At 50.2% G+C, this 27507-nt stretch overlaps 1 protein-coding gene across 3 annotated transcripts in view; it reads left to right on the top strand.

Annotated features, from left to right (window-relative positions):
• The window catches only part of AGO2 (argonaute RISC catalytic component 2), a 98649-nt gene that overhangs the window by 40753 nt on the left and 30389 nt on the right, over window positions 1-27507 (top strand). For all 3 annotated transcript variants that reach the window (XM_019801181.2, XM_019801180.2, XM_011226774.3), the window contains 8 exons: window positions 12558-12678; window positions 21132-21313; window positions 23357-23493; window positions 24260-24394; window positions 25194-25281; window positions 25977-26124; window positions 26762-26881; window positions 27009-27131. In XM_019801181.2, coding sequence (XP_019656740.1) covers window positions 12558-12678; window positions 21132-21313; window positions 23357-23493; window positions 24260-24394; window positions 25194-25281; window positions 25977-26124; window positions 26762-26881; window positions 27009-27131 — 1054 coding nt within the window. The remainder of the gene's footprint in view (window positions 1-12557; window positions 12679-21131; window positions 21314-23356; window positions 23494-24259; window positions 24395-25193; window positions 25282-25976; window positions 26125-26761; window positions 26882-27008; window positions 27132-27507) is intronic.

Below are 27507 nucleotides of genomic sequence, written 5' to 3'. Positions count from 1 at the left end.
CCATTGATTTTATGTTAAATTAGCTTGAATTTCTGAGAGTCGTCATGTATGATTTTACCCACATCTTTAGTCATGATCGGTTATTTTTATATATTGCTGGATTTAATTTGTTAGCATTTTGTTGTCAATTTTTGTGTCTCTGCTCCTGAGAGCCATTGATCTGTGCTTCTCTTCTTAGGTTTTGATAGCAGGGGTATGTGACCTGGTCACACGTGCTGGCGGTGCTCCTTCCTCCTCCAGATTCTGAGAGAGGAAAGTAAGAGACGCGTGACTGAATTTGTCATTGGAATCACTTGGACCTAGAGTTTTCTTCATACCATTAAATTGCTTTAACAGATATCGGGCTGTTCGGAATTTTCTGTCTCTTTTTGTATCAGTTTGATAGTTTGCATCTTTCAAGGAGTCCAGCTCATCTAAGTCGTTGAGCTGACTGGCCAGAAACTGTTCATAATGCCCCTTTAATACCTGTGGGACCTGCAGTGCGAGCCCAGTTTGTGTCTCTGCCTTGATCAGCCTTGCTAGGGGTTTGTCAATTACATTCTTCCTTTCATAGAAACAGCTTTTTACTTTGTTGATTTTTCTCTTTTGTTCATTCCCCCCATGCATTTTCTTTTCTCTGATCTTTATTACCCTATTCATTTTGAGGTTAGATCATCAAATTTAAACCTCCTTTCTTTTCTAGTCCATTTGTTTAAGGCTGTAGATTTCCCTCTGCTGGTTTTAGCTACAGCCCACAAGTTCTGATACATTTTAATTTTCATTCAAAATATTTTCTCATTTTCCTTGTGCATTCTTCTTTAATCCATGTTTTTTTTGGTTTGTTTTTGGAAGTGCATTCAAATTTTAACTCTTTGGGGATTTTTTTTTTTATACCCTCTCGTCATTGATTTCTAATTTAAATCCTTTATGTTTAGAGAACATACTCTGTAAGATTTCAGTCTTTTGAAATTTATTGGAACTTATTTTATGGCTAAGCATGTGATTTATCTTGTTTTTTTTTTTTTTAATCTATTCAGACACTTGAAGAGAGTGTGTATCCTGAGTTTGGTGGATGTGGGGATTTCTGAATAGTGGATGGAGTTGGTTGATAGTATTGTTTTAATCCTTTACACCCATTCTCATTGTTTCTGTCCTGCTCTGATGTGGATTTGTCTGTTTCTCCCTTTAGTACTGTTTTTATTTCATGTGTTTCAAAGCTCTGTTACTAGATATACACATTTATAATTTTTTGTCTTCCATGACAAATTGACCCCTTTATCACTAGGAAGTGTTCTCCATATTTTGTAACTCGTCTTGTTTAAAAAGACTTTTCTGCGGGCGCCTGGGTAGCTCAGTCATTAAGTGTCTGCCTTCGGCACAGGTCATGATCCCAGGGTCCTGGGATCAAGCCCCACATCGGGCTCCCTGCTCAGTGGGAAGCCTGCTTCTCCCTCTCCCACCCCCCCTGCTTGTGTTCCCTCTCTCACTGTCTCTCTCTCTCTCTGTCAAATAAGTAAATACAATCTTTAAAAAAATAAAATAAAAAATAAAACGCTTTTTCTGCAGATTATTAATATGGTCTCAGTCATTCTTAAGCTTACTGTTTAGCTGGTGTATATCTTTGTACGTACTTGTACAGTCAGCCTGTGTGTGTGTGTGTCCCTCGTAGATATCATATCACAGGGACTTACTTTATATCTGGATTTTAATGGGTATGTTAGATTTGCTTAAATATAATATAAATTTAAATTTAATTATCTGTGGTTGAAGTCTACCGTCTTGCTATATTTTAAAATTTCTGTATCTGTTTTTTATTCGTGTTTCTCTTTTCCCTTCTCCTTTTGGGCTCATCAGATGTTCTTTATTCCATTTATTCCCTCTACTAGTTTGTAACTTTACCTCTTTTTGCTTTTTAAGTGATTGCTTTACAGATTTCAGTACGCATCTTTGACTTACCACAGTTAATACTGTACCTTCATATAAAATATAAGAATTTTATAGTAGTGTAATTCTGTTTACCCATCTGCCCTTTTACTATTATTCATGTGTTTTACTTACATACACATTATAAATTCCAAGGTACAATGCTGTTACTTTAAAGAAATTAAGAAAATGGTCTGTTTACCCATATATGAACCACACCTAGTTGTCTGCTTATGGGTATTTTCACCTGGCATCATTTCCTTTCAGCCTGAAGAATATCCTTTAGCCTTTCTTGTTGTGCAAGTCTGCCCATTATGATTTCTTCTAGCACCTTTTTGAAATCTACAAATGTGTTTATTTCCTTCTTATTTTTGAGAGAGATTTTTGCTGGATATAGAATTCTAAATTTACATTTTTCCCCCAACACCTTAAAGTTGTCATTATATTACCTTTTAGTCATCATTTCTGATGAATGTTCAGTTTATTTTCTTATTGTACTTCACCCATATGTAATTTATCATTTTTCCTCTCCGTATGTTCTGTTTTAATTTTGCTTTTCAGCAGTTTGACTCTGACGTGCCTAAGTGTGATTTTCTTTGTATTTTTCCTTCTTGGTGTTCATTAGAGTTTTTCTGGATTTGTATGCTGGTTATTTTTCATGAAATTTGGGTGAAATGTTGGCTATCGTTTCTTAAAATATTTTTTCTGCCCCATTTTCTCCTCTATGTTAGAGTTTGCAATTATGTGTATGTTAGGTCATTTTTATATTCAGGTCGTTGAGCCTGTGATTTTTAAAAATGTCTTTTCCCCTCCCTCTTTTTGGTTTGGATAATCCGTATTGATCTGTCTTCAAGATTGCTTTATCCCCTCCACTTTCTGTTGTTGTTGTTGTATCCAGTCTTCTGTGGTAATCGTCTAATAATTGTTTTCATTTAGATACTGTACTTTTCAGTTGTAGGTTTTGCATTTGGTTCTTTTTCATAGTTTACATTTTCTGCTGAGACTCCCCATCTGTTTGCTCATTGTTCCCATATTTTTCTTAATGACCTTTAATGTACTTATAGTAATAGCATATGTATTATAGCAGTCCTTGTCTGCTAATTACCACATATGGCTCATTTCGGGATCTGTTTCTATCGACAGGTTTTTCCTTAGATTACTAATGTCACCCTTTTGGCTTATTTACACACATAGTAAATTTTTGTTGTTGAACATTATGTACGTTACACTGAGGGAGTCTGGCTTTTGCTGTGTTCTCTGGTACCTTGCCCCACAAATTCCTACCTCTTCTGCAGACCCATACCATACTCTGCTCACTATCTCCTCAGTGTGACGAGACCGCTGCCCTCTGGTGCTCCTCCCCCTGCCCCCCGTGTTGTGGTTTGGAAACTGCTTCCCAGCGAGCAGATGCACGGTTTACCTCATGTGTTTCCCTTGCCTCAATAATCACAGTCTTAAGCTGCCTGTTTTTCAATGCCAAAAATAGCTGTCTCATAGTTTCTCTAGTTTTGTATTTAAGGTGGAAGGATAAGTCCAATACTAATTACTTTGTTGTGGTCCGAAACAGAATTCTCAGTTGCAGTTTGAGAACTCAGATTGGTTGCCCAGTTTGTGTTGGTGCCTTATGAAGTGCTCTTTGCTGTAATATTTTATTCCTGATTACAGTCTTTTTAAGAGAAAGGATGTTTGGGGATTCAGTTCCCTTATTTATAAAACTAAACTGTGGAATGGGTACTTACCCCAAAGATACAGATGTGGGGAAACAAAAGGGCACCTGCACCCCAATGTTCATAGCAACAACGTCCACAATAGCCAAACTATGGAAGGAACCGAGATGTCCTTCAGCAGATGAAGATAAAGATGTGGTTCATATATACAATGGAACATTACTTAGCTGTCAGAATGGATGAATACTTAGATTTACATCAACGTGGATGGAACTGGAGAGTAATACACTAAGTGAAATAAGTCGGTCAAAGAAAGACAATTATATGGCTTCACTCATGCGTGTAACACAAGAAACAGCACAGAGGATCATAGGGGAAGGGAGGGGAAACTGATTGGAAAGAAATCAGAGAGGGAGACAAACCATGAGAAACTCTTGACTCTGGGAAGCAAACTGAGGGTTGCAGAAGGGGAGGTGGGTGGGGGGATGGGGTAACTGGGTGATGGGCATTAAGGAGGGCACGTGATGTGATGAGCACTGGGTATTAGACACAACTAATGAATCATTGAGCACTACATCTGAAACTAATGAATGCACTATCTGTTGGCTAATTGAATTTAAATTTTAAAAAACTTCTATCTTAAAGCAACTAAACAATTGGATTTGCTCAGCGTGACCAATATACATTGGTCCAGGCTCTTTATTTTTAATTTTTTTAAGTAGGCTCCATGCCCAAGTAGGGCTTGAACTCATAACCCTGAGATTGAGAGTGGCATGCTCTAGCAACTGAGCCAGCCCAGCATCCCAGTCCAGGCTCTTTAGTGGGTGATTTGGTATAAATAGTAAAATAAAAATAGTATATGCCCTTTGACCCATGAGTTCTTTGCATGAGAACCTTTAAAATATGTGTTTACTAAAAACATGCGTTTCTGAAGAAAAACTTTGGGCACAACTGGTTTCAACAGCTTTCCTGACGGACGGTCTTCCATTCTTAAACGCTTTGAGACTGTCTGTGAATGGCCGTGTCTGTTGCTGTGTTTTCCTGAGGCAAACACTGTGTGGGTCTGTGATTTAAATACACTCTTAGAGGTGGGGCAAAGGCCCAGAGAAGCACGCACATTTTCTGGGTTTTTTATTGGTATGATGGCAGTTGGGCTCTTACTACGCCATCACCCCGTTGTACAAGATAGTTTGTTGTTGGTGCTGGTGGTGGTGGTGGTTTTTTCCCACCAGGAAGGAAACATGACTAAGGCTTTGTCATCTGGCAACAGAAAAAGGCTGCTGGTGATTAAAATTTGACGTCTTTACCTGACTGTATTGCCACATCCTTGTTGTAGTTACATCTACAAGGTTCTGAACTTACCCAATGTTTGGAAATTCCCTCAAGTCAAACAGAAAGTAATAAAGATGGGGTTTGAGCTGCATTTTTGTGGCCAAGGTCAGCCTACTTACTAGCATGCCGTGCTTCTCCTCCGGGTTTTGAGTCAACCTGAGAATTGCGGCCTAGTTAAATGTGTGAGCCTTCGGGTTTCTTTCTTTTACTATTACTCCTGATGGACTTTGGCTAAGGTCCAATCTCAAAATTGTTACCCATCAAAATAGCATAGAAAAATGTTGGAAGTAAAGTTTTCCTGTTGCCAAAACCCACATGCTGCACTTCCGCTCCATCCCTCCCTCTTGCAACTTTGCTAGCATCACGGCCAGCCACGTGTATGAGCCCTCCACTCAGGAGGTGGTAGTGTGCCGCTGGGGGTGCGGTGTGGGCAAGAGAGACACGGTCCGCGGCCCTAGTGGGGAAGAGCATCCAGCTAGCAGCTCGAAGTCTGTGCTGCTGGAGGGAGGCTCCAGGTAGAACAGGAAGACAGAAGAAGAGCACAGAGCTCATGGTGTGCTCTGTCCCCTGGGAGTGACCGGCAAGACAGTCCTTAACACCCCATCTCTTCACCTAGTTCTCCTTCCACACCTAGTTGTCCTTCCACACTACAATCTCTGTTACAGCAAGGACAGTGTCTTAATTCTGAGTTCCCAGAACCTGGTGCAGTGCACATGGTAGATGTTTAATGAGTGTAACCCTGAAGCCTTGTGCAAAGCCATCCATATACTATATGATGCGTCACTGTGAGTCCTCGCCTAGTGTGCCCTCGATCTGGCCATACCGTCCATCACTGTTCACCACATGGCTGCTGGAGGAGGGCTTCAGTATAAGGCAAGGTACCTCTCCTGCAGACACTTCCACTATCATTGTGGCTACAGAGATGGTCCCACAGAGTAGCCAGAGCACAGCGCTAGTCCAGGTTGTGTGGGCCTTGCCACCAGCACTAGGAAACCGTCGCAGTGGGTCAAAAGTAGCAGCACTCTGCTCAGAGCACAGGATGGCCTACAAAAAGAAGGCACGCTCCTTGCTTTTGACGGTCCTGCGCTTCTTGTTCCTCTCGAGCTCTGTCAAGAGGTCCTAGGAGAACACTGCAGAAGTGATGGCTCTGTGTCCTGGGAGTGGGTGGGGGTGGGTGTGGCAGGAGGGTGGGAAGTACGGTGGCCGGGCTGTGTTGTTTGCAGCCTGCTGTTTGCTTTGGGTGCTGCCCACTGGAGGGATTGTCCATTAGTCAAGACTTTTAGAACAGTGCATATGTTAAAATTAAAGTAGTATGTATGTCCTTTACTTCTAAGTATTTATCCCAAAGAGAGACGTACAAGGATGTCTAATACTGTGATGGAAAAAAAAGAGAAACCATCCTCGAGTCAGTCAGTAGGGATGGTTGAGTAACCTTCTGTGCGGTGCGGTGCGACTGTGGACAAGAACGAGCTGGAGCTTTGCAGTGTGCACATCAAGCCTGGAAACAGGCAACTAGGTCATAAGTGGTTTGTTAATATGAGTTATGGTACATGATACAATAATATCTCTTCTTTTTAGACTTGATGACCACTTTGTATCTAGTGACAAGGGAAGGTCTCAAAGACACCTAGAGGGAAAACAGCAAGGTCCAAAACCATGGGTTTGATGCCATACATTTGAAAAAGAATGATACACTGTATTGCTTTTTATGTACCTACATATTTTTATAAATGCGTAGTTTTGAAAATGATCAAATCGCTTCTGAGAAGAGGATTGAAATGAGGACGTGGTCTAGGCAGACTTTCAGCATTACCTGTATTGAAGTTGACAGTGAAGATGTGATAATGTAAGACCCGTGTAGTTAGGAATTAAGAAAAGACTGCATGTTTATTTATTTAGAGGGAGAGCGAGCACGCACACGTGAGCGGGGAGGGGCAGGGGGAGAGGGAGAGAGAGAATCTTAAGCAGGCTCCCCACTGAGTGAGGGGCTCCATCCCACCACCCTGATCATGACCTGAGCCGAAATCAGGAGTCGGATGCTTAACTGACTGAGCCACCCAGGCGCCCCAAGACTGCATTTTTTTTAAAAAGAGAAAACTTGCCCAGAATTGTGGCAAAAGGGCCAACGAAGCAAATAGGGGGCATGCCGGCCTGTTTGGATCAGCGGCATGTCTCGCTTACCAGGGCGGTTTGCGTCTTGCCGCTGCCGCTCAGTAGCATGTGGCCGTGCTTCTCCGCGTCCTCAGGCATAAATGGAGATGACGGCGCCCCCCTGCGGCTGCTGAGCGCCGAGACGTGGCCCGCAGCTGTGTTCTTGCGGGGTCTGCAGAGCGAGCAGAGTCTTTGGGGCCGTCGCCTTTCGAGTGAAGTCTGGTGCGTAGCCGGAGGTGTATGTGGGGTGAAGCTGTTTGTCCAGGATCAAACACATTCGGAAGGAAGAACGAAACACAGGGACCCAGCAGGTCACACGTCCCCAGGGAGTTCCTCTCAGAAGTCTGCCAGCAGTTGCTAAGGAGCAGCTGGTCCCGTCCAGTCTCTGGGGCTAGTGTGTCGTGGGTGCGGGCCTTCCCCGCAGGAACGGAGGTGGTCCTGGACGGGGACCACGGTGCTGGTGCACACGGCGTGAATGCGCCTCGTGCCGCCGAGCCGCACGCGGAACAGTAATGGAAATGGCAGGTTGCTTTTTGGTTTGTTTTCGGTTTTTTTGTTTTTGGTTTTTTGTGGGCAGCAAAGCAAAGTTTATTGAGCTCCCCAAGAGGGAGGAGACCCGAGAGGGTTGCCCCGAAATGGCAAGTTTTATGTTACTTTATTTTACCACCATTCAAACAGAGAGAGACCAAGAAACAGGAAGGAAGGAAGGTCACTGAGTCACTGGCCAGTCATGGGGAGCCGGTCAGTGTTCGTGAAGGGAAGGGGCCGCTGTGTTTTACAGTTAGCAGGCATCCTGTCCTAGAAGTTAAGTGGTGTGGTCCCTGTTTATGTTTTGCACAAGATCGTGCAAGGTGACAGCACCTTCCTTGCTGTGAGCGTCAGCCACGGAGGCATGGGAGCAGAACGCGGCTGATGACGGGTGTCTTCTCTCGGTCCGTGTGGTGGCCAGGGTTCTGGATGACGGGTCGCCCGACCAGGGCTACTTTGTAGTACGTTGGGGTGACTCCTTTCTGCAAGGAGTGAACAGCTTCCTTACTCCACCGAAATGCACCGAGCCCCAGCTGTGTGCCGCATTCTGCCAGGGGCCGGCAGTTCCTGAGTGCGTAGGCTGTGGCTCCTGTTTGGCACGTGAGTGAAACTGCTGTGGCTCCTGTTTGGCACGTTGAGTGGAACTGTCATGCCAACTGTTGGATTCAACTTAGGGTAGGAAGCGTTCGTGGAGACAAGTGGCGTGGCCTCCAGCTCAGTGCTGCGAATACTGGATACCAGTCCCTTCCCTCCTTGCATGAAACCAGGCTTCCTGGGTTTCTTTGTTTGACCTGCCCACGAGCTCCTCCCCTGCCTCACCACCCACCTGAGAGCGCGAACAAATGAATGAATGAGTGACTAAAAGAACAACTAAAGACTTAGTACTGGGGGGAAATGTGTGCGTTTGTTGGTGGCATATCCGTGATGCGCCGGGCCCTGGGATTACACAGATAGAAAGGCAAGGACTCTGAGCTTTTCTGCAGGTTTGTCTGGGTTTTCAACAAATACAGCCCTCATGTCCACAGTGATGGTAGTTTTTCCTCTTTACAGTCCTCCTCCCGTTCTTACCCTTCCGTGTGCCCGTGGTCTGCAGCCCGGCTTGGGACTCAAGCAGCAAAGGCAGCATCTTCGTTTTATTGTGAATCTCGGAGGGAGAGCTCGACCAGATAAAGGACATGTCCATCTGTTCCTAGTTTGCTAACTTAAAAAAAAAGAAAAATGTGAACGGTGTTGAATTTTAGTAAATGCTTTTTCCTACATTTTTGAGATAATTATAATTAAAAATTTTTTCTACATATGATTTTTAAAGTATGAATCAAATTTATTGAGATATAATTACAACAAAATGCATCCATTTTTAGTTTATAGTTAATGAGCTTAAAAAAAAACGTGTATGCACATGTAACAACCACCTTAATGAAGGTGTGGAACATTCTGACTCCCCCAAGCTCTTTCCTGCCCCTTTGCAGCTGGTTCCCCGTGCCCTGTCCAGAGGCTGCCACTCAGGTGCCTTCTGTTAAGGATTCATGTTTGCCTTTGAGAGAGTCTCCCACAAATGGAATCCCCCGTGTGCGCCGTTCTGTGGCGGCCTCCTTCCTGAGCACGTTTCTGAGATGCAGCCACTGTGTTGCTTGTCCTAGCAGGCCACACGTGGAATAAGTGTCCCATTGTAAACTTGTGCCCTAATTGGTCTGTTCACCAGTTGATGGACATATGAGTTGTTTCCAGGTTGGGACTGTTACAGACGTTTGCATACAAGTGTCGATGTAGTTCTGTGTTTTCATTTCTCTTCTGTAACTATTGGGTATTACCAGATGGCGTGGTGAATACACACTGACCTTTATAAGAGACGGCCAGCTTCTCCCCTGTAGAGCGGCTGTACTGTTGTCCTTCACAGCAGCACCCTGTGATCCCTTGTGCCCCCTGCCCTTCACCGACCTGGTCTGGTCAGTCTTCGTGATGTTAGCCAGAGCTGGCGGGTGCGTGCTGGGGTCTTCTCGTAGTTTTGTGAGCATTTTCCTAATGACCGATGAGGAGTGTCTTTCCACGTGCTTATTGGCCATTCCTGTAGCTTCTTTTCCAGTGTGTCTGTTCTTATCCTTTTCCCGTTGTTTAAAGTTCACGTGTGTGTCTTACTCAGTTACGAAAATTTTTAAAACATATTATGCGTGCCTGTCCTCTGTCAGACATGTATGTGTGTTTCTTGAAGATTGACTCCCAGTGTCTTGTCTTTTCCTTTTTGTAACTGTAGCTTTTTAAAGAGTAAAAGTTTTAATTTTGATGATGTTTTTGAATTTTTATTTATTTATTTATTTTGCAGTTCATACTGTTTGTGTTCTAAGAAATCTTTGCCTGGGGCGCCTGGGTGGCGCAGTCGTTAGGCGTCTGCCTTCGGCTCAGGGCATGATCCCGGCCTTCCGGGATCGAGTCCCACATCGGGCTCCTCCGCTGGGAACCTGATTCTTCCTCTCCCACTCCCCCTGCTTGTGTTCCCTCTCTCGCTGGCTGTCTCTTTCTGTCAAATATATAAATTAAAAAAAAAAAAAAAGAAATCTTTGTCTGTCCTGAGGGTCATTAAAGAGTTTTCTCCTGTGTTTTCTTCCAGAAGCGTTACAGCCGTCGATTTTACGTGGTGTCTGTAACATGTTGTGTGTGTTGGTTACTTTTGTCACGTTAAGTCCAACCTTTCATTCCTGGTATCCGCCCAACGTTTGGACACAGTGTCAGTTTTCCTGAGTTGCTGGACTCAGTTTGTTAATACAGTGGACCCTTGAACAACACGGCTTGAACTGCGCATGTCCGCTTTTATGTGGATTTTTTTCAATGAGTACAGTACTGAGAGTAAATGTATTTTCTTTTCCTCATGATTTTCTTCATAACATTTTCTTTCTCTAGCTTACTTTATTGTAAGAATACCGTGTACAGTACATACAATACACAAAATGCGTGCAGATGGCCTCCGATGCCGGTGTCGGTCCGTAGCGGGCTACTAGGAGTTAAGGTTTGGGAACATCAGAAGTTCTGTGCGGGGCTTTGACTGTGTGGGGGTTGGTGCCCCTCGCCCTTGCACTGTTCCAGGGTCAGCTGTACTTTCTTCATCCGTGTCTATAAGTGAGATTGGCCCATGGTCCTCTTTATTCTGTCCAGAATAGATCTGCATTCAGCTGGATGATTTGCTCTTTGGCTGTGGTTGGAAGTCTCCAGTAGAGCTGTCTGGAGCTTGAGTGGACAGTGACGTCTTGACCAAGAAGATGGGATCTTTGAAGCTTGGAGAGCAGTGGTCTGGAGACAGCCTCTCTCCAATGGTGGCCCAGAGCAGTGTGTGGAGACGCCAGAGAGACCGCACCGTGGCCGCTGGTCAGGGATGGCAGAGCCAGAGGTTGGAGCCACCCCCGCTGCCGTTGGGGCTTTCACCTGCCCGGGCTGTGGTCCCCACACGGCGGCAGAGGCCTGTGCGTTCTTGGTGGAGCCGTCAGAGAAGATGATGCCCAGAGGATCTCTTAGGCAGCGGATATTTGGGCAGGATCGGCTGCATGCCTGCAGACTCCTCTGGCGTGACTAGCACAGTTGAAGGTTGACTGGGCAAAGCCGGTTTGAATACAGAAAGACTTGTAGGCCAGCTGTCCTCATATTCTGGCAAAGGAATGGAATGAGTTCTTGCTTCCTGAAGGATGACCAAAGCTGTACCCCGGAGCAAGAGCCTTAGAATGAAGCTGAGCTCAGGTCTCCCCTGCTGGGGTCAGCCTCTCAGATGTCCTGTCCCTCCCCTCGCCCCACTTGCCCTGCTGCCGGAGTGCATCTCCCTCACTCCCACATCCCATGAGCTGCTGACAGTGACTGAGATTAGGAACCTGTCCCAGTCCCTTCGCTATCCAACTTTTGCATTTTTCCCTCACGAGGGACCTTTGGGGGGCCAGGCTGGTGTCATAGTCTTTCCTGTCTGTGTTTTATGAGGCATTGTGTGTAAGAAGAGTCAAGTATTTGGGGAGCTAAATCAGAATGCCTCAAAGCCACCCCGAAATGCTGACAGAGAGGTGCCAAGTGGGGCTGTGTTGGAGCAAACCTGCAGAGAGGGTGGGTGGGTGGGTGGGCATCACTTTTCCCTGAGCCTTGAGCCAGCGGGATAGTTGAGCTGTCTCTGGCCATTCAGAGTGTGTGTCTGCACACCTCTCTGCTGAGCTGTGGACAGGCAGGCACAGTGGGTGGGGGAGGGCACAGGTCTAGTCTGCTTACGGAACCCTGCAACAGAACGGTTTCTGTGTGTTCATTGGCGTTCTGCTGCTGTGATGCCTGGGGAACACGGAGTACCAGCGTCAGAGTGCCTGTCATAACAAAGGTCCTGTTCCGTGCTCACGGCCCTGAAGGTCATCTGAGCATCCAGGCTGGGTCAGGCTGCCCCTGGGCTTTGAGTCGACGTTAGGGTTCTGGAGCTCAGACTGAAGGGGCAACAGCACCCAGGGTGCATGCTTACAGCAGATCACAGCAGCACAAGAGGCCAAGCCAGTCACACAAAGCCCAGGAAAGCCTGGGCATGGGTCACATCTTTGGACTTTGCAGTGACCAGAGCAAGGCCACGGCTGAGCCAGCACCCAGTGTCGACCAGGGAGGGGTGGTATCTGCTCTGCTGAGAGGTCCCACAGAGTCACCTGGCAGGGCGTGTGGCATCCGATCTCCAGCTTTGGGAACAGGGACCCCAGGAAGTCCTGGGTGCGTGTGTGGTCTGCTGGATGTAGTCTGCACAGTGCCCGGCGTGGGGGAAGCTCTCCCGTGTCCGACTGACTGACTGACTGACTGAGCAAGCGTCAGCCCACTGAACGTTCTGGTTTGAGTCTTTATAGAAGAACACTGAAAGTTGTCTCACTGAGAGGAGCCATGGGTTTTCCAAAATTGCTCATAAACCAATGTTAGAAGAATGTTGTCCTTGCGTGTCATTTCTCTGATTTTATTGACATTTTGCTTGAATTCTGTCCTTTTCAGGGAAATAGTGGAACATATGGTCCAGCACTTTAAAACACAGATCTTTGGGGATCGGAAACCAGTGTTTGATGGAAGAAAGAATCTCTACACAGCGATGCCCCTTCCAATTGGGAGGGATAAGGTAAGGGATGCGTTTGGATCAGACGACGTGCAGTGCGGTAAAATTCAAACGTGTTGGCACAAATTAAATCACCTGGGAGGAAAGAGCGGCCGGTTGCTGTGTGCACCATCCTGAGATCCGTAGAAACTACTTTCCACGTGTTGTGCTCTCCTGTGTTGGGGCGGGGCGTTGGCCAGGGCCTTGGCCAGGTTCAGAGACAGACAGAGCTTCTCGGAACTACACGCATGTGCTGCACACGCCACACACGCACACACGCAGGGCACCCGTGTCGCACACGCACACACGCAGGGCACCCGTGCCGCACACGCGCACACGCAGGGCACCCGTGCCGCACATCGCCGTCAGACCAGAGCCCAGATCACACGGTGGGACTTGTAAAGACCTGTGGAAGAGCACGTTTGCAGGGCTGGGATGTGTGTGATGGTGGCCGTGAAATCCAGCAGAGGTCCATCCGGAGCCGGTGTTCCCATGAATGGTCATCACTGATCTGTTAACCACTGCAGATAGTGCTTGTATTAAAATGTCGCCTTTTCTTACTATTTTTGTCATCGTGGCTCTAGAGCAATACAAGTTCTGCATAAGAAGTTGTCACTTGGCACATCTTCCAGCAAATGAGCTGATGATCCAGGGTGGTAACGGGTACTGTTTATTAACAGAAGAAGAGCAAAACTCAACTCAGAAATAGTCTTCACACAGACTTTAAAAACAAAAACACAGCAGAGAAGCAAGTAACTTAACTCTCCCAGTGAGAGCAGTGAGTTGATGCCCTTTGAGAACGACCTACCCAATTAACTTTTTTTTTTTTAAAGATTTTATTTATTTATTTGACAGAGATAGAGACAGCCAGCGAGAGAGGGAACACAAGCAGGGGGAGTGGGAGAGGAAGAAGCAGGCTCCTAGTGGAGGAGCCTGATGTGGGGCTCGATCCCAGAACGCCGGGATCGCGCCCTGAGCCGAAGGCAGACGTTTAACCACTGTGCCACCCAGGCGCCCCTACCCAATTAACTTCTTAAGCCCCTGGGTCCCTCGGAAGGAGTGTAGCTCGGTGCTTACAGTCTCACACTGCTGGCCAGCAAGATGCAGGCCCTCCTCAGCCTTTAAATATTTTGCTTTTCCGTTTTTTGATAATCTTAACATGACTAAGCTCCTTGCACTCGTCTGAATCGCCAGGAGACTGGGTGGTTTTGGCGCCTAGCGGTGCAGCTCGGACTTGGCGGTACTCTGATAATGGTCGAGTACATTACAGCCGAGGAAGGCCGCGCGGCGATAAGGGCTCCTTACCAGCTGGTCTCCGGGATCCCGAGATAACAGTGGTGCATGGGNCCGCGCGGCGATAAGGGCTCCTTACCAGCTGGTCTCCGGGGATCCCGAGATAACAGTGGTGCATGGCCGGGCTGGGCAGGGGGTGACTGACACCGGCATTCTGAATTGGAAGAAGTCCCGGGACCCCTATGCCTGTCCACTGAGTTGGGATCATGCCTTGCAAAGAAACATGCTGGTGCATTTGAAGTTTATTATGAAGTTTTTAATTTGCACATTTGTTTTTGTTTAAAGTTGTATAAGAAAAAAAAGCATAAGGAGTTTATTCACAGTTTATCTGTACACAGTTATAATTAGACGTTAGGCGGGGCATAGGAACATTTTTCCTTCAGAAGGGATGGGGGAGTCGATACAGTGTTCACATTTGAAACTTGTCCTTGTAGAAGTTAACCAGGCTCTGGGGTAAACAGAGACCTGGTTCCGGTCCTCGTGTTGCCCTCTCCTGTGGTGGGACCTTGGGTAAGAAGCCGTCTTAAAGCCCCCAGGGCCGCACCTGTGAAAGGGGGAGGTGTGCAGAAGCCGCCACCCAAGGTTCTTTGAAAACTGAATGAATCCACCCCCTGGGAGAGCATCTCTACCAGTGATGTGATCTCTGCCTGTGCTCCTGATGCAGGTTCTGAAGGGGGGGGTCTGCATTTCTAAAAAGCAGCTCCCAGGTGATGCCCATACTACTGGTCCCAAATCATGCTTTGAGTCATCAGGGTTTCAAGTACTTAATTACGACACGCCTAGCAGAGACTGCTGGGTTGTGGTTAGTGGTCTAAGAGGTGGGGATGTGCCCTCCGTGCTCTCAGGTTTCACCCCACCCTCTTGTGCCTTCAGCATGAGCACGGAGAGCCTGCCCCCGGCCACTGCTTCCCGTCACGTCTAAGCTTCTGTGCAACAGTTGTGATATGGAGACGCTAATCTCTTCTGTTTAAAGGCTGATAGAACATGACCCCTTTTCTCCCAGATACTCACCTCTTGTAACAAATCGTTTCTTGTTGTTTTCTTTTATTCTTTTTTTCTGTGAAGTACTTTCCTTTGGGTGGTGGGCACTTCCGTAGTCAGAATCCTTCACCTGTGTCTGCTGGAGGCTCCCCCAGGTCTGCACACAAAGCGTGGCCCGTGGCCCTTACTCAAGGAAGGCAGCGCTTGTCATTTACCCTTTCTCCTGCTAAGTAGCCCACGCACCCTAATTCCAGTTGGGCTGGGAGACACTGCGGCCCAGGCTAGGCCCTCACATTTCAGAATGGAGACTGAAGATGTTGTAGGAGTTGATCACCATTTTGGGTTTAACTCCCAGCCCCTCTTTGCAGTAACATAGTGTGATTTGCGAGATCAGAATGTATGTTGTTTGTTGTTCCTGGCAGTGGGGTCCACCCTGGGGCCCCGCTTTGGGCCTCAGCTTCTTGTAGCTACAGTCTCTCTCTGTTTATTCAGGGAAGGCATGACACGTCAGGCCAGGGCACAGCTCGAATGGGTAAGACACCCACGTGGAAAGGAGGGCATGCCTGCACGAAACACATGTCTTGGCTCTCCCGCCTGGACAGCTCTGTGCCCCTCATCCAGCCGGGGCCACGAGCGCAAACCCGCTGACTGCTGACTTGAGCTAAAACGTGTTGGGGGCTCTGGGCAGGACAGAGAGGCTTCCGTGCTGGCTCCGAGGGTCGGAGGTTTGAGGGCAGGCGGGGGGGGGGGCAGGGAGCCATCCGTCCGGTCCCTTCCTTGAGCAACATCCAGGTAAAGGGTCTGCTCGGCCTTGTCTGCTCTTCGGGGCGATTCTGCTGCCTCTCAGGGCTGAGGGTCCCTCCAGTAAAGCCACAGCATTTGTCAAAGTGCCTGAACCCCACTGGCCCGGGCCGGAAGTGCTTGGCAGGTGTGGCTTACACCTGGCCGAGCAGCCAGTGTGCTGTGCCTGTGGGTCCCACTGAGGAGGGTGACTCAGGCCCCACACCCCTCGCAGACGGACGAGGAGGGACGGTGGTTTTGTCCAAAGTGATTTGGAGGGACGACAGTTGGCTTTTTGAAGAGATTGGTTGCTGAGCAGTAACAGATGGCCTTTCGTATCAGCTCCCCGCACACATCTCACCCAAAACGTGACCTGCACGCTCCCCCACGCCCCGGGAAAGGACCTGTGGTCTGGAGTTGGCCCGGAGAGCGGGCGGCCCTGGGGCCCTGCCCGTGCAACCTCTTTTTCTCCAGAACAGGCAGCGGTGAATTCACGGGGCCTTGGCCACACAACAGCTGAGTTGGAGACAAGAAAACCCTGTCGAAAAACACCTGCTTCCTCCATCCACAGTTTTTTCTCTTGCTGACGGTGCTCTTCTCCCTCTCCTTGCGGCGCGGGTACCAGCGTGGGGCTCTCCCCATGGCAGCTCGGACCCCGTCAGCCTGGTGACTTTGAGTGTGTGGCTTTGTTCTGTCTGGAGAGGTTGAACTTCATAGCTGGCTCCCCCTTCTCTAGGCCGGGGTGCAGCCGGGGAGCCCAATGGAGCCCCCTGCCCTGGTCATGCCCCAGAAGGTTGCAGAGCTGGGAGCCCCTGCGTCCCACCACATCCAGTCAGTGGCCTTGGGCTGCTGCATTGTTGGGACCGAGAGCTGCAGGTTGTTCAGGGATCAAAGTATCTTGGTTGTGGACGGACTCTGCTGGCCAGTGGCCCAGGCCGACATGAGGATGTCCTCAGGCTGTGTCACAGCTGAAGGCCAGTGCCACCCTGCCCCGTGATGGGGCATTTCTTCTGAAGTCGCCGCTGTCCCAAAGCTGTCAGGTAGCCACGCCCGGCAGCCTCTTGAGGCACGGTGTCTGGCAGAGACTCAGGGCCTGCAGCTCGTTCTGCTCTCTCTGTGTGGGGCCAAGAGGAGGCTGGGCTGGAACCCACTTAAACATGTATAGAAGTATCTTTTGCTGAAGGAAAATGCACCCCCTCCTTCCCCCCACTTAGTTTGCTCATAGAGACGTTTCCCCCCAGCTTTGTGGAGGTGTAATTGACAAAATTGCATACATTTCTAGTGTGCATGATGATTTGATATATGTACATGTTGTGGAACGATCACCACAATTAATCAACACATCCATCACCTTGTGTAATTACCACTTTTTAACTTTTTTTCCACATTTTCTTAATTGACATGGCAGGATGCTATGGCAGTGCTTTTCTGGCAAGGAAAAGTTTGGTTTGTTTATCTGAATGCCTCATTACGTAATAAAAACATCATTTGTGCTTGAGGCTAGACTCCAGTCTCCTTAAGGACAGGTTTTCCCCTTGCCTGAGCCCCGGCGTGGCCCTTCCCATGGTGGCGGCCGATCTTAGTCATGCAGGATCAGAGCTGGGTGGGGGGTGCATTTTCAAACTTTTATTTTTAATTGGAGTAAAGTGGACATGCCGTATTGTATTGGTGTCCAGTGTACAACACAGAGACTCGACAGTTCTGCACGTTATGAGACGCTCCCCGTATGAGTGTGGTCACCACCTGTCACCACGCAGCATCGTGACGGTGTTGACCGTGCTGCTCGTGCTGTACTGGTCGTCCCTTGTGTATTTCATCCCTGGAAGTGTGTACCTCTTCCTGTTCTTCCTCTGTGTCACCCAGCGTCCCACCCCCGCCCTCCGGTGACCACTAGTTGTGCTTAGTATTTACAAGTCTGCTTCTGTCTTTCTGTGTGTTCGTTTGTTTTGTTTTTTAATTCCAGATACGAAGGAAATCATATGGTGTCTGTCTTTCTCTGTGTTTCACTTAGCATGATACCCTCTAGATCTGTCCGTGTTGTTGCAAATGGCAAGATACCCCCTTTTTGAGGGCCGAGCAATATTCCAGGGTGTGCAGACAGCTGCTCTTCTTGATCCACTGCTCTGTCCGTGGGCCCCTGGGCTGCTTTCCAGTCTTGGTGTGGATAGTGCTGCGATCCGCACAGGGATGCATGTATTTTTTTCAAATTAGCGTTTCGTTTTCTTCGGGGAACCCTCCAAGAGTGGCACCACTGGATCGGATTATACTCCTGCTCTTCGCTTACTGAGGACCCCCATACTGTCTCCCACAGTGGCTGCGTTCCCGCCAACAGTGCACAGCGTTTCACGTTTCTCCACATCCTCGCCAACACCTGTTCTCATCATTCTGATTCTAACCATTCGGACAGGTGTGAGGTGACCGCTCAGTGTGGTTCTGGTCTTCCTGGCTGTCATTTCCTTCTGGAAGGGACCCTACTGCAGTGTCCTGGAAGTGTCTGTTCTCTCTCAGTGCTGTCTCCGCGCTGGGCCTCAGGCCGCGGCCAGTTAGTGGCTTCTGGGCATGGTGGGGCTCTGGGTGCTGCTGGGCGGGTGTCCTCTGGGACATGAGTGTGCAGGTGACTTTATGTGTGCAGTCTGCTTGTGGCTCGCAGGACGTTTGAAGGTGGTGTAGTGAGTGCGTGAGGGAAGGCGCTCCTCAGGAGCTGAGAGTGGCCTCCAGGCCTGTTGAGTGAGGAAGGAGCAAGGAGGGCAGGGAGGAGGCTGGTGCGGCCGCAACGCTTGACCTGGGATGTGACCCCTGGCCAGGAGTTTGCCACCTCTTCCTTGTGGGACTCGCAGGCTTGGGGGGCCTGGGGAGGCGCATCTGTGTTGTGCTGCCCTGACAGTGACAGCACCCCGTGAGCACGTGGGGAGTGGACTGTCATCTGGAGTCAGCCCCACCTCTGCCTTTCATAGTTGTGTGGCCTTGGGCTGGACCTTTAGTCTGAGCATCTGTATTTTTATATATAAAAAGTCGTGAATAAAGTCTCCCTTACTGGGATCTTTGGGTGTTTAGGGGTAAAATATATACAATCCGTGCCCTGTCAAATTAGACATTCCATAAATATTGGGAAGTATTGTTGGCAAATGTCAGAATTGTTTCCGTCACCAACTGAGTGGGGTCTGAGTTTGCCGTGTGTTCGGGACGTACTCCTCAGTTACCACATGGCGAGCGGCAGGATCGTAAATGGTGGACTGAAGTGATGGGGTGAAGGTGGGTCTGGGCGCCACTAGGAGCCAGGCGGGTGGGCGAGGGGCGCTTCACAGCTGGGAGGAGACTGTCTGCTTCAGGGAGTGAGTCACTGGGGCACGCTCCCCACCACTGTCCAGGACGCCAGCCACTGGCCACATGTGTCCATGTAAATGTGGATTCATGAAAAATTAACAAAAGCTGAAAATTCAGTCCCTTGGCCACGCTGTCTACATCTCAAGCGCTCAGCGGCCACATTGGGCCAGTGGCTGGTGTCTTGGGCAGCACGGGAAGAGACTGTCTCCATTATCACAGAAAGTTCTGTTGGACAGAGCTGTTGGAGACAGTTGGGCACTATTGTGGCAAATACTCTGAGGCTTGGCTGAGAATTTTAATTTCTTCCCAGGAGATTCTTACGGGTCTTGAAGTTGAAGCTTTTGTCTCCACGTTTTTTTTTTTAATATTTTTTATTATATTATGTTAGTCGCCATACAGTACATCCCTGGTTTTCGATGTAAAGTTCGATGATTCTCGATGCTTCATTAGTTGCGTATAACACCCAGTGCACCGTGCAATACGTGCCCTCCTTAATACCCATCACCAGCCTATCCCATTCCCCCACCCTCCTCCCCTCTGAAGTCTTCAGTTTGTTTCTCATNTCTCACAGTCCATAGTCTCTCATGTTTCATTCATTCCCCCTTCTGATTACCCCCCTTTCTTTATCCCTTTCTTCCCCTACCGATCATCCTAGTTATGTTCCATAGATGAGAGAAACCACATGATAATTGTCTTTCTCTGCTTGACTTATTTCACTTAGCATTATCTCCTCCAGTGCCGTCCATGTTGCAGCAAATGTTGAGAATTCGTTCTTTCTGATAGCTGAGTAATATTCCATTGTATATATGGACCACAGCTTCTTAATCCAGTCATCTGTTGAAGGGCATCTCGGCTCCTTCCATGATTTGGCTATTGTGGACAATGCAGCTATGAACATTGGGGTGCATATGGCCCTTCTCTTTACTACGTCTGTATCTTTGGGGTAAACACCCAGTAGTGCAATGGCTGGGTCATAGGGTAGTTCAATTTTTAACTTTTTAAGGGACCTCCACACTGTTTTCCAGAGTGGCTGTACCAACTTGCATTCCCACCAACAATGTAGGAGGGATCCCCTTTCTCCACATCCTCTCCAACAATTGTTGTTTCTTGCCTTGTCTATCTTTGCCATTCTAACTGGCGTAAGGTGGTATCTCAGTGTGGTTTTGATTTGAATTTCCCTGATGGCTAATGATTTTGAACATTTTTTCATGTGTCTGTTAGCCATTTGTATGTCTTCATTGGAAAAGTGTCTGTTCATATCTTCTGCCCATTTTATGATTTGTTTATTTGTTTCTCGCGTATTGAGTTTGAGAAGTTCTTTGTAGATCTTGGATAGCAGTCTTTTATCTGTAGTATCATTTGCAAATATAGTCTCCCATTTGCAAATATATTCTCCCTTGTCTCCACATGTTTTGTACCTGGGGGTGCTGGTGCCCTTGGGGCGCGGACTGTCCCGTAGAACAGCTTCTGGAAACATCGGCAGGGAAGAGCCCAGTGCGAGTCCCCAGCACCCGCATTCTGTTCAGAGAACTTCTTCGTGAACCTGTTTAGTCCGAGGAGAGGTGGAGGCATTCGTTGCAGGCGGGAATGCCCTGGTGTGGAATAGCAGGTGTTGGCCGTCAGCTGTTTTACCACACGTCTGTCCTCAGAAGGCTTTTTGTTCATGGTTTAGTCACTGCAAACCTAGCTTGTGGACTCTGAAGGGACCCAGAAAATGCAAACCCCCAGACCCATCGCAGTGTGTTCAGTTCCACTGGGAAGTCTGTCTCCAGGACCCCCGGCTAGCTCGCAGGCCCCTGCCCATTTCCCCACCCGCCCTGCTGGGACCCCCAGGCTGAAGAGCAGCTCTGTAGGGAGGGTCTGGCAGTGCCTCCTCATGGTACCGTCTCTCGATGCTCACCTCTCCAGGCTGCCTCTGTGTGCAGGGCCCGGCAGAAAGCCCGGGTCCCACGTCTGTCACATGTGTGCCTGGTGGGATAATGGACGAGCTGAATTTTCCAACCCAGGAGTATTCCGGAAGCTGACCCACCACCTTTGACCTCCCGGTAGCTTCTTAAGAGACAAGTGTGAGTAACCGTGTGCTCTGGATCTCCTCACAGGTGGAGCTGGAGGTCACGTTGCCTGGAGAAGGAAAAGACCGCATCTTCAAGGTGTCCATTAAGTGGGTGTCCTGCGTGAGCTTACAGGCGTTACACGATGCACTTTCGGGGCGGCTGCCCAGCGTCCCCTTTGAGACGATCCAGGCCCTGGATGTGGTCATGAGGCATTTGCCATCCATGAGGTGAGAACCAAGGAAGTGGGTGTGTCTGCTCTGACCCTGAGCGTTACCCGGGGAAGATGGAATCTCTTCAAGGATGAGTGGGGGTGGTGACGGTCATGGGTTTCTGTGATGAAAATTATAGCAATACCAACACGGAACATTTTTCATACAAAAGTACATCACCAGGGGCCCCTGGCTGGCTCAGTCAGTAGAGCACGTGACTCTTGATCTTAGGGTTTTGAGTTCGAGCCCCACGTTGGGCAGAGATTCCTTTAAAAAAAAAAAAAAGAAATGATCGGGATTCTCAACCTGGCACAAAAAGATGGCCTGCCCGTCTTTGTGCACACTGGGTATGATTTTCACTTGGCCGGTACTCTGAGCATGTGCTATGTCTGTGGCTTCACGGTAGGACTTGTAGGGAATGTTCCCAGCATCCTACTTGACGGAGCAACCACCGCGTGGAGGACTCTGAGACCACAGGTGACACGATGCGTCGGACTGTTGGTTTATTCCACAGGGCTGCTTTTCTCCCGCAAATCGCTGCCCTTGAACTTCCTGGGACGGCTCACACTCTACCAGGTGGTGGGGCTGCACTGATTCCCTGTGTCACAGCCTCCTGCGAGCCAGGCCACGCTGCCACACGCAGACCTTGGGGTTCTGACCTGGGACGACCCGCTCCTCCCATGTGTGCGGCACCCGCCAGGGCCTCGGTAACTGTTCGAATGAACCAGTGATGGGAGAAATGAGCCTCCGTGCTGACCTCTCCTCGTACTGACAAAGCTCTAATATTTGAGGGGGGAGTGGAGCTCCTTTTGTCCCTTATGTAGGTGTGAGAGGAGGTGCTCTGGAGTGCCTCATTGGATTTTAAAGGGACCCTGGTATTCTCAGTGTCCAGACTTGGGTGGGGGCCACCAAATACAGGCAGGTGTCACTCCTGGCAGGGATCCTCCCCCCGGCCTCTGGGGTATAATCTATTACTGCTTGGAACTTCTGTGGGCAGGAAGGCAGGTGGGTGCAAAAAAAAAAAATCTGGAAAGGCAGTTGCCAAGATGTTGAATATGTTTTTCAAACGAATGGCAGAAATTACTGTGATGTTTGTTTTCTGAGTTTTGAATTAATTACCATGTTACTTTTACAGTCAGGAGGAAAGTCTTTCATTTTGGAGAAATAATAGAAAAAGTGGCAGGATTAACATGTGTAAGGGGGAGAGAGAAGGACCACCCCCACAGTCGGTTCACAGTGCAGACTGTAGGGTCTATAATACAGCCCCTAGAAGATGCACCTGCCTTTCGGATCCTTAGCGATGACGCGTCCGGACGACCAGGTGCCGTGGGTGCTGCTGCACTGAGAGGTGTCTGCTTCACGCAGGTGGACAGCCGGGCCCTTCTCACACACCCACCTTACCATCCCGCTTGGGAGGCCGAGCTCCTCCCCACCCCCACCCCCCATATTGAGAGCCTCCCCTGCAGAACTGCTGCGTGGAGCGGGGAATAGATGCTGGGTGCTACGTCCCAACATGGTCCTGGGCAAAGCAGCCAGGCTTCCCCCGGGCCCGGGGCTGCTTCGGTCCAGCCGCCTCGGCCTGATGGTGGCAGATGCTCGGCAGACGCTCCTTCCAGCTGTCCCTGCACACGCGCACAGCCCTGTTCTGGGAAGATGTGAAGCGCTGTGCACAGATAAGCCTAGAGGATGAGCGTTAGAGCACTGAGCGTGGGGGAGGGGAGGGAGGGTCAGAAACACAAGATGAAGCCAGCGACACCCCGTGTGCCCCAGGCCCTGCGCAGCCAGAGCGCGTGTCTGGGGTCCAGAAGCATGGCGGGTGGGAGACCAGCTCATGTGAGGAAGCTGCGTGGTGAGGCCACGTGTCCGAGGCTGTGCTTAAACCGTTGCTCAGAGGCAGCGTCGGACGCCTACAAAGTGCACTTCGGTAACCGTGGTTCCGTACGGAGAGAAACGCGGAACCGTTGGCGAGTGTGAGTGTTTGCCTGCTGGATTGTCACGATGAACAGCAGACTTGGAGTCAGCCTGTTCTTTCTCATCAGACAGGGGGGTCTCTTGTTTCAGGTACACCCCTGTGGGCCGCTCCTTTTTTACGGCGTCCGAGGGCTGCTCCAACCCCCTTGGCGGGGGCCGGGAAGTGTGGTTTGGCTTCCATCAGTCCGTCCGACCTTCTCTTTGGAAAATGATGTTAAATATTGATGGTAAGCAAAGCCCCAGTCTCTGTGGTGGGTGGGGTTGGAACGTTGCCGCGGGGCCGAGACCTTGGGGAGTGCCTGTGTGGCCAGTTCCAGACGTGGCCTCCGTCAGAGCCACAGATGCTGTGTCACACCTGGCCTTCCTCACCTGCTTGTGAGACGCGATCCTCAGAGCCACCTGCAGGGCCCACTCCAGAGACTGAGGTTCAGGGCGCTGAGCCGGGCCTGCGTCCCTGACTCATTCCCAGATGCTGCTGCGGGTGTCCCCCAGGAAGAGCCAGGGTTTCTTGGGGGTGGTGAACGGACCTCCCACCACTAGGCCCGCCCGCCATCTCACCTTTTTGTTTTGCAGCCTGGTTGGTAGGAGCCCGGGGTAGCTGGCTAGGGGCCAGCCTGGACAGTTGCCTTCCGGCTGGTGTCCTCTAGGTTCAGGGTGCCCTGCCCTCTTGGGAGACTCAGGGTTGGATCACGCAAGGAACAGTAAACTTCAGAGAGATCTGCACCAGGAGGCAGTCAGAAAATCCAAGGTTATGGCTGTTGTGGTCTGGTGGGGTTTCATTTTAAACCTAATTTTATTCCCAGAGGGCGACTTTGTCTTTGGGCCCTGAGCAGAGGGAGTACCGGGCAGCCCCCTCTGGCTCTGTGCTACCCGTAAGGCCCAGAAGTGGACCCCGGGGATGGAGGGAAACACAGGCCAGGGGGCTGGCCTGGAAGGGGCACCGTTGGGCACACCTCACATCCACTTTTACTTTTCTTTTTTTCCCACCAATAGTCTCAGCAACTGCATTTTATAAGGCACAGCCAGTAATCGAGTTTGTTTGTGAAGTTTTGGATTTTAAAAGTATTGAAGAACAACAGAAACCTCTGACAGATTCCCAAAGGGTAAAGTTTACCAAAGAAATCAAAGGTGGGTCACTGCCTTGCACATCGGGCCGAGGCCTTGCCTTTCCCTCTCGCTGCACTTCCTGAGCTCCTAGGGGACGGAGGCGGCGAGATGGCTAGCCGTCAGATGAATCAGCACAGACATGAACGAAGCCCATTTCTCAGCACGAGAATAGTAACGTTCTAAACAAATAGCTTTCCATGTAGGGTGAGGAGTGGGTCAGCGACCAGTGGCATCCAAGTCACTGGACTCTAGGACCACAGAGCAGCACTGTTGTTATAACCACTACCTTGCGCTGTTCCAGAATTGGGAACACGCTTTCACGCCTTGTCATGTGGCCCTCACAGCCCTGTTTCCACTCAAGGAAACACAGCCTGAGTGCTGCGGCCTGGCTCGGGCCCCACTGCCCAGCCGCGGAGAGTCGGCTGGCACCTGTCGCCCTCGCCCCCCCACACCTGTCCTCCTCTGAGGGCTTCCTAAAGACCATCAGACGTCCCCGTTGCTAAAAATAATCCTGGAGGAAGCAGAGTCTCTGCTGAGCCGACATCATCTCTTTTATCTTTAAGAACAGTCTCCAGCTTCCGGCCGTGGCATTTCTGGGGCAGAAGGCGTCTGTGCGGGTGGGGTGGGCCCCGCGCGGAAGTGCCTCCCTGCCCCCCCCCCCCCCCCCCCGCCCGGGCAAGGGCAGCCCTGCAGCTGCACCAGAGCGCCCAGCACTGGGGTCTGAGGGCGGCTCCCGTGACAGCTGGCGCTCAGGAGGTGGGGCCTCCCCTCCGGCTGAGGCGCACGTGGACCCTGAGGCTGGGCTGCTCTGTGCCGCCAGGTCTAAAGGTGGAGATAACGCACTGCGGGCAGATGAAGAGGAAGTACCGCGTCTGCAACGTGACCCGGCGGCCCGCCAGCCACCAAACGTAAGCGGCGCAGCCCGCCCCTGCGAGCAGCCCCTGCGTGGGCACGCTGGCGTCCAGACTCCAGAGCAGTGACCCTTCTGGAGAGGATTATTTCAGTCTCGTTCAGAATTCTGGAGGCTATACCTTTGACTCAGGAGAGCCACCTGGGCCCTTGTGAAGTAAAATCGTGGAATTGCGCTATACGGTTGGGAAGGGGTCGGTGGCTCCTTGTTAGTCTTCCTTCTTGAATTTTACAGGCGAGAGAGGGTTGCTTGTGTTTGTTTTCCAGTCCTCAGTGCTGAGCAAGTGCTGGGAGGGAGCAGGTGCCGCCACCTCCCAGGCATGGCTAGTGTTGGGGGCGACCGTCTCGTGCCGTGTGCGCGGGTCCGAGGTTGGCTGGAAAGTGCTCAGGCCTTTCTGGGTGGCCCTCACTTGTGCTCAGTGCCGTACAGGAACTGTAGACCTCTGTGATCCGTGATGATTGCGTGTTACATGCATGTCAGTATTTTCTATTTTCCAACTCTGGAGAGAATGTGGAAGTTTACGAACTGCACATCTGAAGGGTGTGATTGCTTTTGACCCCTTGCAGGTGCTTTGGACATTTGCCCCTCCCCCCCCACCCCAGCCCTGTCCACCCTCTTCAGCCCTCAGCAGGCAGACCCGGGGAGCTGGTGCACGCGGGGTCTGCTGCCTGAGCCCCTCCTTCGCTTCCCTAGATTCCCGCTCCAGCAGGAGAGCGGACAGACGGTGGAGTGCACAGTGGCCCAGTACTTCAAGGACAGGCACAAGCTGGTTCTGCGCTACCCCCACCTCCCATGTTTACAAGTTGGACAGGAGCAGAAACACACCTACCTTCCCCTCGAGGCAAGTCTCTCCTGTCTGCGCTGCTCTGGGGCTGGAGGGAGAGCCCCCCCAGTGACGCCCCTCTGATGCCTGCCTCCCTACGAATGAAACGGTGCGGTGACTCCCGAGGGATTCATGGGCCAATGGAGGACGTGCCCACCGTGCCCAGCCGGCCCCTTGCACAGGGTGGAAGATGCTCAGAAAAGCTACCATTTCTTCACTTCTTGTTGGAAAAATCCTGGCCCAGGGAAAGATGAACTGCTAAAATTGAGGCCCAAGTTTTAACTGTTTTCTGTTAGTGCTTTAAATTCTCTGTACTTGTCCAGTTACCCAAACCTCCAGCTGGTTTTCCTGTGCCAGAAGGCTGGCCGCCTCCCCATCAGCACGCAGCTTCACGGTCCCATGTTGTGAGGTTCCCAACGCACGTTGGTACGAAGACAGGCTCACCTGGGAAGATGTCTGGTGCCAACCGGGGGCCCCTGGGCAGCCCATTCCTGGTGGATTTCAGGGGCAGCCACCACGGCGTCTGTGTGGCGCCTCGCTATGTGTGGATAGGAGATTGATGTGTCACAGGCTGATCCAGGGCCCCACGCTTAGCCTCAGACCCCTGCCCATCCCCCAGCACCGGGCCGACACCCTGTCTGTCTCTCCTTTGTAGGTCTGTAACATAGTGGCAGGACAGAGATGTATCAAAAAGCTCACCGACAATCAGACCTCAACCATGATCAGAGCGACGGCCAGGTCAGCGCCGGATCGGCAAGAGGAGATTAGCAAGCTGGTGAGCGTGACATTCCTGGGGCCAGCCCGGGGGTGGGGACACTGGGGGGGATGCACTACGTGGCACCGGGCAAGGGAGCCCCTGATGCGTGGGACAGACACGGCTTATTTCTTTTTTCCTTTTCCAGATGCGAAGTGCAAGTTTTAATACAGATCCATATGTTCGTGAATTCGGAATCATGGTCAAGGACGAGATGACAGACGTGACCGGGAGGGTCCTCCAGCCGCCCTCCATCCTCTACGGGGGCAGGGTACGTGGAGGGCGGGGCTGGGGGGATGTGCTTGGGTGTCTGCGGGGTGTGTCTGCCAGGCGATGGTGGAGCAACAGCTTTTGACCCCCTTGGATCAGAACCATTGCCCAAGGTGTAGACCATGGCAGAGGTAAGGAATTCTTGCCGCTCGCACCCCAGCCAGCACATGTACGGGGCCTGAGTAAGGAACTGAGTTGCTGAGGATATTCAGGATAACCCTTTATCTTTTCAAAAGGTGATTTTTATTATCCCATCAAAATCTGGAAAGCATTGTTCTTTCGGCACTCTACCACTGATGAATTGTTTTCCAGAAGCTTATACTTCTTTTCTTTTTTTTTTACTTTGGTGTTGGAGCTGTTTGGTGACAGACAGAGCT

This window comes from Ailuropoda melanoleuca, chromosome 9, assembly GCF_002007445.2.
Source record: "Ailuropoda melanoleuca isolate Jingjing chromosome 9, ASM200744v2, whole genome shotgun sequence".
NCBI classification, from domain to species: Eukaryota; Metazoa; Chordata; class Mammalia; order Carnivora; family Ursidae; genus Ailuropoda; species Ailuropoda melanoleuca.
Note: the sequence above shows the minus strand (reverse complement) of the source record. Positions and strands in the feature narration are given on the sequence as shown.